At 45.7% G+C, this 12294-nt stretch overlaps 1 protein-coding gene across 1 annotated transcript in view; it reads left to right on the plus strand.

The window, feature by feature from the left end:
• Positions 1 to 212: 212 nt before the first annotated feature.
• Positions 213 to 12294, plus strand: part of LOC110204090 (protein regulator of cytokinesis 1-like) — a gene marked incomplete at its 3' end in the record, with an annotated part of 42107 nt that continues 30025 nt past the window's right edge. Inside the window, 2 exon segments of the mRNA XM_078154280.1 lie at positions 213 to 296; positions 517 to 628. Coding sequence (XP_078010406.1) covers positions 213 to 296; positions 517 to 628 — 196 coding nt within the window.

Genomic DNA, 12294 nt, shown 5'->3' on the forward strand with positions numbered 1-12294 from the left:
AATTTTCACAGGAGACATAGCAATGTTTTAAAAATGAAAATAATCTTTCAAATGTTGTTTTTCATGAGTTTGTGGCATTACCAGCCTCTTAATCAGCTTTGTCGTCACACTCGTGTGCTTTTAGTCATGACGTGTTTTGCACTATCATTCCTAAGATTCAGGAGCTCACCCCAAAGCAGAGAGGAGAAGGATCCTGCAACCAATTATCGAAAATGAGTGCAGATGTTGAAATGCGCAGTGAAGAGTTCGATACCAATCAAGAGGAAGTTGATGAGAGGGCAGAGAAGAAGCAGCAGGTGTGTTCTCCAAGGGGAGAAATGCAGTAGCCCAGGCAGCAGTTGCCGATTCTGAAATCCAGCAGGAAGAGGAGCCCCAGGGAGCTCAGCACCTAGGCAGAGGCCAGATGTGTATCCTTACCACCCCAAAATATTCATGGGGCTCAAGAAAAACAGGAGAAAGTATGACCGGAAAGGCAGGCTGATCTGTAATGGTATCGAACTGTGTGACTGCCTGCAGGTTGATTGTGCCGGCTGTTTCCACCCATGCCCCAGGTGCAACTCCAGGAAATGTGGAGTCAAGTGCCACCAGAATCTCAAGTGGGTTTATAACAAGGTGGAGGATGAATCTGGCAAGCTGGTCAATGCATTTCCCTTTGCATTTCCTGAATAAGGTCCTGGCGACACTGAGCTCCCCTTTCTGTCGAGGGTTGAGCTGGCTTTTTTTACAAATGAGTTTTAGGCCTTGGGCAAAGAGTTGGAATGGACCTAGTGTCAATTGATCATTCCAGCTTTGGGAACCAAAGCCATCCTCCCCAAAGAATTCCATTATTTTAGGATTTTTTTTTTTGGTGTGGAAAAGAGGGTAAGTCTTTCTTGCCCTACCATCTTTCCACCTTCAGCCACTTCAGATATGTCTTTAAAGTTTGAAAAAAAGAAAGGAGCCTCAATTTCGAAAGCCAGGAGTTTACTGTTCTTCATGTTGTCATTAGTGCTTGATGGTAAAAAACAAAACAAACAAACAAACAGAAAACAACTTCAGTGTTAACTGCTACTGAATGTGATAATAAGATCATATCCACCATATGGTGGCAAATATTTGCTTGTAACAGTTTTATTTGTTGTTATGTTGTTGTATTTTGGATTCTTTCTGACTTCTCCAATTTAATCTTTCATGTTGAGTGATAGTAGATAAATTGTTAAGCTCTTCAGATGTTTTCATAGAGAAAATGGATAAGTATTGTTGAAGTAATAGCATTTAAAGACAAAAAAAATTAAAAAAAACCATTTACAAATTCAAAGCTGGTTTTTAATGTCAAAGAATTCCCTTCAATTCGGAATCCAAGCACAGCTCTTTGCAACCATGTTCAATGGAGTACACCTGGGGAGGTAGGGACTCCCCACCATCAGGGTGAAGGGAAGAAAGATACCCCAAAAAGGTCACAATGAGTCAGATGTGACTGAACACGTGTGAACCAAACCATAGAAGCAGTCACGTGGTGCAGGGAATACAGTGGTGGGCCTGGAATCAGGAAGGCTCATCTTCCTGAGTTCAAATCCGGCCTCAGACACTAGCTGTGTGCCCTGGGCAAGTCACTCCACCCTGTTTGCCTCAGTTTCCTCATCTATACAATGAGCTGGAGAAGGAAATGGCAAACCACTCCAGTATCTTTGCTAATAAAACCTTAAATGGGGTTACAAGGAGGCAGAGGTGACTGAAAACAAGTGAACAAAATGAAAAACAAAAACAGGAAAGATCACATCTGGAGGGCAGGCAGGCCTGCCTCACCTAGAGGACAGCGTGAAACTTGGTCATCCAGCCAGAACAAGGGGACTTACCACCACCAGGTGCACTCTTCCCATTCAAGCTTTGCCTCTCAGGGAGAGCCCCAAAGCTACATACATTTTCCCTTACTTGCTTGCAGAGGCCCAGGAGAGGGATGGAAATTGAATTTTTAATGGTTAACAAGTTCAGCTGCCTTCAGGCACACTGGTTGGTTTGTTTTTTATTATTATTGTGTATTTTTTAGGCAATTGGGGTTAAGTGACTTGCCCAGGGTCACAGAGCTAGTAAGTGTTGAGTGTTTGGTCTCAGGCCAGATTTGAACTCAGGTCCTCCTGACTTCAGGGCAGGTGCTGTATCCACTGAGCCACCTAGCTGCCCCTAGACTGTCTGTTTGGTAGCCCTCCTATCCTTCCTCCCATGCCTGCCAGCATCATTGGAAATGGGACCACGATGGGGGTCTCTGATGCGTTCCTACAAACAGCCTCCTGGAGGACAGCCTTGGGCAGAAACATCCTTGGCCACTACTATTATTGTTGTTGTTGTTGTCTCTAATTTTGGCTTTTATCTCCAAGTTTCAGCTGCTTTCAAGGCAGCCAGGTTAGTTCACATCCATTTCTTCCTCCAGTGACCTGGGTAGTCAGGCTCCTTAACCCCCAATGCTGTCCCAACTTTGGGTGATAACACTGTGTGTTGGGAAAGGCCTCGTGGACTCAGAAGGGTGCCTGTGGCCTAGTTCCCTAGACACATACTATCACCTTTTTCTAGCCTTCTAAGGCTTCATCATAAGAAGGAATATGTAAAATTAACAAATCAGTATTTACTGAGGAGCCCTGGTCAGATGGACCGGCTCAGCGTGGACACATTTCCTTATGTATAGCAAGTTATAACATTATGGGGTAACCTGTAAGTGCTGGAGAACATGTCTGGGTAGCTAGAGAACCAGAGAACATAAAAATGGGCGGAATCTTAGAGACTACAGTTGAACAAAGAACATAGAATGTCAGAGTTGGAAAGGACCTTGGAATAGTAACAACTGTTAAGGGATTTTAGAACAGAGGATGTTAGAGCTGGGAAGGACCTTAAAACAAACCATGTCAGAACTGGAAAGGAATTTAGAACAGACCATTAGTTTCAAACACAGAATGTTAGAAATGAAAGGGACTCTAGAATGTAGGAAGTTAAAACTGGAATGGATCCCAGAACACAGAATGTCAAATATGGGGAAGACCTTAAAAGAAAAGGGGTTAGAATTAGTGGCGGAACTTTAGAACAGAGTATATTAGAACTAGATCTTAGAACACAGAACATTTGAGATCAAGTCCAAGCCTCTCATTTCCCAGCCAAACAGCTTAATTCCTGCCAGATGCCAATTCTTTTGATGGCATTGTCCCGTTTGGGTGGATTGAAGGACACAGCTATTTGGATCTCTTCTTGCTCGGTCCTCCCAATTCTGGGGGAGTGATGTCATTTTAGGACTGTGATCGGGGTCTTGCCAGAAAAGCAGTGGCAGGAGGACTTTTCTACAAGAAAGTGGAAATGCTGGTGACAGCTTGGGAATTTCACTGCATTTTCTTACTTCTAAGAGGTATATTTGAAAGTTTTTAGGCACTCAGTTTTTAGAGGCCCCTTATGGCCATGGAAAGTTCTTATAGATAACCCAAGTTCTTCTTGCAGATAAGACAGGAGGAACAGCTCATCATTGCCACATATATGCATTGCCACATTCAAATAATGGGGTTCCAGGCAAAGCTGCAAAATTCTCACTCTTGTTCCCCAAATCCACTTCTCTCCGACACATTTTGTCATCGTGCTAGGGTCTTCTCTGGAAAGGGCACAGGAGCAGAATTTTGGAGAAGTTGATTCTGCCGATTGGGCCATTAACTCCCTGGCTGAGCTGGGGCTTTGCAAGGGATCATGGGATGTAGAGATATCACCTAGTTCCACACCCTCATTTACAGATGAAGAAAATGTGTCACAGGGAGGTGAAGGGACTTGGCCAACGTCCACAGGCAGGACACGTGGATGGTTCAATTCCCTGTGCTAGGGAGAGAGATGGAAACCATGGAATCAGGATCCATCCCAAGGGAGGGGGCCACCCAAGCAGATGCACGGGCAAATCCACTGGGCGCACAAAGCCCTGTCTGGCCAGATATGCTGCCCTCATTTCATTGCTTGGAGAATTTGGGGGGCTGGCCCTTAAGGCCCAGCTCTGGTGTCCAGGAAGCCTTCTCTGAGCCACTGCTTCAGCCTGAAGCCAGTCATGCCCCCATCCCTGTACTTTAGACTTCTTTCATGCACACCAGGGATGGGAGAAAGAGTGGGGAGAGTGGAACAGTTGCTCACTTATCTAGGGGTCCCAGAAGGCTGTTCTTCTTGAATATGGGTGAAGCAGACCTGAATGATATATGTGTAAGGGTCTACTTGCCCAAAAACAAATTAGCAGCTAAGATGCTCAGTGCCCCTAGAGGCGTACGATTCTGGGCAGGGAAACACCACCTCCTTCCTTCCTGTTGGAGAGGCTGGCTCTCACCTGAATTGCATTTTTTCCACATGTGCAGAGTCCTCCACCAGTCGCTGTTCCTAAGGATCAGCACAAACATGCCTCAGTTTCCCCATGTTGGTCAGCAAAAACCCAACCCACTCCTGTTTCTTTCCTGTAACCTCTACAGGGCGGCTGAGGCCGTCCAATACGTATGGATGACAGTCACCTAGCCACAATACCAAATCTTTCCTCTCGAATCAAGGAGGCCCTCAAAGTAAACACTAGGCCAGGAAGGAACCTGAAGAGAGCGTCCACTAGAGTACCCCACAGCCCCAGGCAGCACAAAAGGAAGAATGTCCATCTTATAAGAGCCTTTCAATTGTTGTTCTTACCTCCAGGCTCCTCTCTCCAGATCCTGTTATTCCCCTGCTCAAAGACCTTCAGTGGCTCCCTGTTGCCTACATGATTAAGTACAATCTGCTGATCCTAGTATTCAACACCCTTGACAATGAGACTCCAGACAATTCCCCTTCATGTCCACTATGCTGCAGCCAAACAAGACTGCTCTCTGATTCTTGACCTTGTTTTGCCCTCTCCCCCTTCTGTGCCTTTGCTCATGGCATCTTCCATCTTGGAATAGAGCCCCCCACTGAAGTCTCTCCCTTCCTTTGAGAATTCACTCAGACGCTATCCTCCCTCTACAAGGCCTTCTCTGATGGCCTACGTGAATGCCTTCCTCCTCAGGTTTCTTGAAGCACTTTGCCTGACTCTCCTTTGCATCATGGTAACTTCTGTGCTTGGCCCTTCCCCAGTGGAGTGTTGGATTTTTAGAAAAGAGCCTAAGTGGTGTCTAGCATTGTGTGTCTGGCACCCAGCATAAGTACAGGGTTTGCTTCATTGAACCCAACCAGATTGATAATTCTCTTCCCTATTCCTGTCCACCAGTGGTGCCACCATCTTCCCACTAACTCAGGCTCATGGCGCAAGTGTCACACTTGCTGCCTCTGGGTCAGCATTGCTTGAACCTTACTCTCAAAGGATTTGGCTCGAAGAGGGAATATTCAATTGGGGACAGAAATCTGTCTTTCACAGGGTAAACACATAACCAACAAAGATTAAACTAAAGCCATGCTTAGGAGTTATTTTGCCCAATCATATGCTAGCAAAATTGATAACTTGCATGAAGTGGAAGAATCCTTATAAAAATCTAAGCTGCCCAAATTAACAGAAAAGGAAATAGAATCTTAAATAACCCTATCTTAAAAGAAGAAATTGAACAAGGTATAAATGAGCTCCGTAGGAAAAAAATCCTGAGGACTAGATGAATTTAAAAGTGAATTCTACTAAACATCTAAAAAACATTTCATTCCAATACCAAATAAACTCTTTGAAACAACAGGTAAGAAAGGAGTCCTATCAATTTCCTTTTATGGCACAAAGATATTTTTAATATCTCAACAAGGGTGTAGGAATATACACACACTAATGCCTTGTTGCTAGAGCGGTGAAATGACACATCCGTTTTGGGGAAAAAAATTGGAATTATGTGAAGAAAATAACAAAATACGTCTCTCAAATCCTTAGAACAAAGACTCCACACCCCAAGGAAGCCATAAATAAGAAAAAAAGTTCCCATATACTCAAAAATATTTATAACAGCATTTTTTAACTGCTGTGAATTGGAAACAAAGTAGATGCTCACCAACTGGGGAACGGGTAAATGAGGCATGGAACCTTAATGGAATACTACTACTGTTCTCTATCAAATAATGTGTGTGAAGAGTATAGAGAAGTATGAATTGAAAATGAATTCAGCAAACCCAAGAAAACAGTATATATACAAGATAACTACAACAATTGAAATGGAAAGAATAACATAGCAAAAAATTAAAAGTACCTGTAATGAAATGTTAAAGAACAAGTGGAACTAAAAAGGAAGCATGAGAAGACATCACCACCCTACCCCATTCAAGAGGTGAGAAGTCCACAGATGTTACACATTGAATACCTTCTCCAGAAGACATTAATCAGCTGTGCTTGCTTCTTTTTCATCCCTAAAACAAAAAATACTATTTGGTACATGGCACAGCTCTGGAGGATGGAGAGAGGGAGGGATACGTGGATACCCTGCTGATGTAAGAAAAAGAAAACATCAATAATTTTTTTTAAAAAGAGTTCAAGTATTTCAAGGGTAATAATGGAGGTGGGGAAGGAGGAAAGAGATTTGGGTTAGTCATTATCAGTAGCAGATCTCAAACTATACCACGAATCAGTGATTATGAAAACATTGTTGTTGTTTAATACTGTCTGACTTTGCTTGACCACATTTGAGGTTTTCTTGGCAAAGATACTATAGTGGTTTGCCATTTCCTTCTGCAGCTCATTTGACAGATGAAGAACTGAGGGCAACAGGGTTAAGTGACTTGATGAGGGTCACACAGCTAGTAAGTATGAGGCCAGATTTGAACTCAATAAGATGAGTCTTCCTGACATCAGCCCCCACAGAACACAGCTTCCCAGAAAACAATTGGATTTTGTTAAAAATTGAGAGGCTGATCAATTCAAAAGATTAGGCATGCAATGTACAGAAGTGAACAAATAAAATAACTTAGTGTTTAATAAATCCAAGACAGCAACTGCTAGGGTGGGGGAGGGAGGACCCACTATTTGATTAAAAAAAAAAGCAGACAGGATAACAGAAAACCAGTTTGCCAGACATTTGATAGGACATCAATCCCTCATGCCACCTTCCAAATTAAACTACAAATGCATACATGAATTAACTGTAAAGGGGGAATTGATAGCAAATTAGAGGAGCAAGGAGGAGAGGTTATGACTGAACAGCAAAAGAGAAAATCGCAGAAAATAAAATGGATGATTCTGGTTTTATAAAGTTGAAATGTTTTTGCACAAACCGATTGAATGTAGTTGAAATGAGAAGGGTAACACTTAAGTGAGGAAAACATCTTTGCCGTAAAGTTCTCTAAGGACTATTGCATATGCAAGATATGAAAGGAACTGATTCCAAATTCTAAGATTCACAGCCATTCCCCAATAGGTTAAAGGATATGAACGGCAAGTTTTCAAAGGAAGAAATCCAAGCTATCAATAGCCCTATGACAAAATGCTCCAAATCCCTCATAATGAGAGAAGTGCACATTAAAACATTTTTATTCTTTTGGTCTGTAAATCACAGAAGTCCACAGGTTCCAGGACGGTGTCATCTTTCTGTTACACAACAAAGTATGTGGAAATGCCCCTTTCTCCAGGCACTAGTTGAAACCAGAACAAAAAATAAATGTATCATTAAATGAAATGCGACACGAAACAAAAGAGATGATATGGAGAAGGGGAGGGGAAGAGTTCCTAGACTGTCTCAGAGGTTTGTGGCCACAGCTGAAGACCCGGGAATGGGCACCACAGGGCAGGAGCCCCACTGGAGGGGAAGCAGTAAAAACCCTACTAGCAGGGACCAGTAAAAACCTGCTGGTTGGGACTAACTCAATCCAGGTTTAACAGTTTAGTAAGGAACTAATTTTTAAAAGCCCCAGTTTTAAATCCAGGTAGTGCACATTACTTGGCAAAAAAGGAAAGAAAAAACAAAAATTTCTGGAATAAAGTAAGATCTTAGTCAAGTTCCTATGGGTAAGCAAACTTTCTAAGATGCTGAAGCTGCCCCCCCCAAGGGGAGAGCAGCTGGTTGTGTGTCTCTATATTATGGGTCCCAAACCTGCAGGTATTTAACTAATTGGCAGAAATTGACTCAAGACAACCCCATCACCGTTAGCCAACTTGAGGTTCTTTTAATCTGGATAAAATAAATCACCTTAAGAAATATTTTGATGAAGCTGTCAAGAAAATTAAATATCCCAAATGGAATGCTTTTAATAAATGGCTACTCAAAACCTGAGAAGGCTGTTGTAACTTAGATTCCTTTACGGAAACCTGAAATGGAATTAAGAACAATGGGGAAAAGGTAAAAAGAGATTTGTGCCCTCCAGAATGATGGTCAGAATTGCACTGCTCAATTAAAAGAGTGAATCAAGGATTTGCCTGCCCCTCCCCAATCCTTTCCCCCTCCCCCACCCTTTTACCTCTCCCCTCCCCCACATTTTTGCTCCACCCTTTCACCACTCCCCTACCCTCCCCAACCATTCCGCCCTCCTCCATCCCTGTCTTCTCCCCCCTTTCCCACCTCTCCCCTCCCCCTCCCATATCCCCTCCCCTTCTCATTCCACCACCCCTCCTCCCTCCTCTGCTCTCCTGTCTATTCCTGATGGGAGAGGGGGAGGAGGAGCAGTGAGGGGGAGCAGGGGCTGAGACAGAAAAGGAGTGGAGGGTGAGAGATGAGGGTATAGGAGGGGGAAGGTGTTGGGGGAGGGATGGGGAAGGGGAGGGATTGGGATGGTGAAGGGTGGGGAGGGAGAGAGAGTGGTTGAGGGAGGAGGGAGGGGACATGAGACCAGTGGGGCAGGGAAGAGGGGGAGGGTGCTGGCTCCCTGACCCCTCCTCAACACCCCCATTCTTCCCCCTCCCCCTCCCCACGCCTTAGCCACTCCCCACTCTTCTCCCTCCCATAATCCCATTCCTAACCCTCCACCCCTCTTTCTTTCATGTGTCCAGCCCTCCTCCCTCTCCCTGCCCCTCCTCCCCCTCCCCCGACTAGGGATGGGGAGGAGAGGGGAGGAGAGGTGCAGGAGGGGTGGGGAGAGGAATGGAGCAAAAGGAGTCGGGGAGGGAGAAAGGAGAGGAGAGGAGTCGGAAAGGTGAAGGAGTGGGGGAAGAGGAGGGGTGGGGGATGGGGTAGGTGGGGAGGGGAGAAGAGGTGGGGGAGGGAGAAAGGGGAGTGGGGGAGGGGAGGGGATCAAGGGCGGATGAGAGGGGAGGAGGAGGATTGAAGGAGAAAGGAGGGGGAGTGGGGTAGGACGGAGGGTGGAGAAAGTGGGGTGGGGGAAGGGATGGGGAGGAGCAAAAGGGTGGGGGAGTTGGGGAGGGAGGAGGAGGGGTGGGAGAGGGAGGAGAGGGTATGGTGGAGGGGTGAGGGAGCAGGCACCCTTCCCTCCTCCCCCTACCTCCCCCTACCTCCTCTACCTGTGCCATGCTCCCTCCCTCCTCCTCCTCCCCCACCCTCTCCCTCCCCCCACCCACCATTGGCCCGTACCTCACTCTCCCGCCTCCCCCACCTCACTTTTCCATCACCCCTCCCTCTCCCCTCCTCCATCCATTTGCCCCACCCCCACTCTCCCATCCCTCATCCCTCCCCTTCCCCCACCACCCTCCCTCCTCTCCCTCCCATACCCCTATTCCTCATCCCCCACCCCTCCTTCTTTCATGCCTCTACCCCTCCGCCCCCTCCACACCAAGGAAAGGGAGGAGAGGGAAAGAGGGAGGAGAGGGAAAGGGGGATGAGGAGTGGTGGCATGAGAGGGGAGGGGAGGCAGAAGAGGGGGACATGGGAGGGGAGGGGGGACAGGAAGGAGAGGTGGACAGGGGTGGGGTGAGGGATGGAGGAAGGGGAGTGGGGGAGGGAGGGGAGAGGTGAAATGGTGGGGGAGGAGGAGGATTGAGGGAGGGAATAGGGGAGTGTGGAAGGAGGAGGGTGGGGGTAAAGGGGGAAGGAGTGGTGGGAGAGGGGCAAGGGGGGGGGGAGGAGGGAGGGGGCATGGGCCAGAAGGAAGAGCCGAAGGGGGGAGTGGGGAGAAGGGGTGGGGGAGGGGCAGGGAAGATGGGGCAAGGGTGGGAGAAGTGGGGGAGGGGTGAAGGGGTGGGTTGCAGTATATTACTTCCCAAAATTGTGGGACCGATTCAGTATTTCACCAGCAATGATAGTAGAGAGAGACCTCAGTTTGAGGCACCGAAAGCTATGAACTAACATGTCTTTTCAACTTATCAATGTCCTTCCTAAAAAATGGCACCCTGCCCTAGCTATGCCACTTTCTACCTGTTTTATCCCCAGTGCTTGGAACACATTAAGCCTTAATAAGGGGTTTTCATTCATTCACTCATTCATCTACCATTCCACATCCATAGCTTGCCCCACCTCCCTAAGGTAAAGTGCTTTTTGGATTCTTCTCCACTGAAGAGACCGAAAGAATCCAATAAGAATCTGGTAAGAATACTTCCTCTTTGGTTCTCCTTCTATTGGACGTGCGTTTCTTGGGTGGATTATTTCTTCAGCTGGACAATATCATTCATTTTAAATATACCCTTAGTCTTCTTTTAGTGATGCTTCATTTTAGTCTGTGATTTTTCTCGTCTTGGTCTTTCCATGAAGAATCCACCCCAAAATGATTGAGGCCTCTCACTACTCCCTCTGGAGAAGAGGAGGAACTTCCCAATTTCAGGGAGGATGCACTTCCCCCCGGAGGATTGGATGTTGAGCCAGAGCGTGGCTCTTAGTTGACTGCTTTAAAGAGAGCGCCAGGACTTTTGAAAGTGGGGACTCATGCTCAGTTTAGCTGGGAAAGGACCTGGCCCTAAACAGCTGCAATGAGTAGCAGGTGAAGTCTAAAGTGGAGCCCTTAGGACAGCGTCCCAGAATGGTGTAATCTTAGCCAGGGAACCACATGGGAAGCTCAGACCTTGCATTGCTCTGGCTGAGCTGAGGTTTGAGGGAAAACCTAAGTAAGCACAGAGTCTGACTCCTAGCAATGCATCTAGGTTGAACGAAGGGGACATGCTTTTCTCAATCCTATCTGCGTTGCCCTTGGTGTTCAGGAACAAAATTCTGAGTTGTGTGGTGTCTGGGGTGGGGGTAGGGGCCAGGGTGGCGGTGGGCGCAGTGAGCATGAGTGTGCCATGAAGGTTTCGTGGAAGAAGATGTCCCTCAGCTTTTGAAGAATGGGTAGGATGTCAGTATGCACGAAGAAGGAGGATTTTCCAATCATAGGGCATTTTTAAGGAGAAGAGAGGGAATTGTTAGGGGATGTCCTTGAGAGTAAGGATTGTCTTTTGCCTTTCTTTGTGTCCCTAGAACTTAGCATAGTGCTTGGCACAAAGATGTCACTTAATATGTGTTTGTTGACTGAATTCGGTTTGTGAAGGGGTATTACAGTAAGGTTGTAGATTGGAACCACGTGGGTATGGTCTGTCCTTACTTAGCTATGGAGTACCAGGAATGGCTTTTGAGAAGAGAAATAATGGGATTAAGCCTGTGCTTGGAAGGGGTCCCAGAGACTTCTATCCATTCTAAATTGAAACTCCTTTACCATATTCCTGAAAAGAGATCCTTCAGCTTCTTCTTGAAGATGACTACTGGCAGAGAACTCACTGCTGTGTCCTAAATTAGCCCATTCCATTTCTGAATAACTCTAATTGTACACTAGATTCAGTTTTTCTGTAGCTTTCACCTATTTGCCTTAGTTTTGACTTTGTGTGGCTAAGTAAAGCAAATTAATCTGCTATATGACAGCTCTTAAGATAGTTGAATATAATGATCATAGAGTTCATGAATTTTCTCTCAGCAAATATCTCCAGTTTCCTTATTAATCCTCATATGGCATTGATTTGAGCCCCATTACCTTTTTGACTGATAAGCTAATACATGCACATTCAGAATGGCAATGCATTCTTAAGATGTGTCAGGTGGTCTGATTTGACCAGCTTTTAGCTCATAGTAGTCAACTGATAAATCCTTGTTGATTAGCTACAGTGGGTCTATTGCTTTCCTGGTTCTGGAACCTAATGTAGCTCTCCCAAACCCCCAGGTTTTTTCCCTTCAGATCATCAGGAGTTAAGTCAACAAGCATTTATTAAGCACTTCCTGTGTGCTAGGCACTGTGCTAAGTGCTTAAATCATAGGAATATTCTTCTGAAATAGCATTTCCCCAGAGCTTCTGCTTGTGGTAATGGAGATCTGACTTGCTTTGATGTGTGGGTAGTATTCTCAAACATCAGGTTTTGCCTTGTTGCCCTCTGATCCAACTTTACCAGTGATGTTAAAACTTGGGTGGTTCTCTTTATCGCCTTCTCTTCTGAAAGGTGAAATTCTCAATGCACATCAAGAATTTGAGATGTTTGGTTTAACAGAC

The sequence above is a fragment of the Phascolarctos cinereus genome, unplaced genomic scaffold, assembly GCF_003287225.1.
Source record: "Phascolarctos cinereus isolate Bilbo 61053 unplaced genomic scaffold, phaCin_HiC Scaffold_100;HRSCAF=641, whole genome shotgun sequence".
NCBI classification, from domain to species: Eukaryota; Metazoa; Chordata; class Mammalia; order Diprotodontia; family Phascolarctidae; genus Phascolarctos; species Phascolarctos cinereus.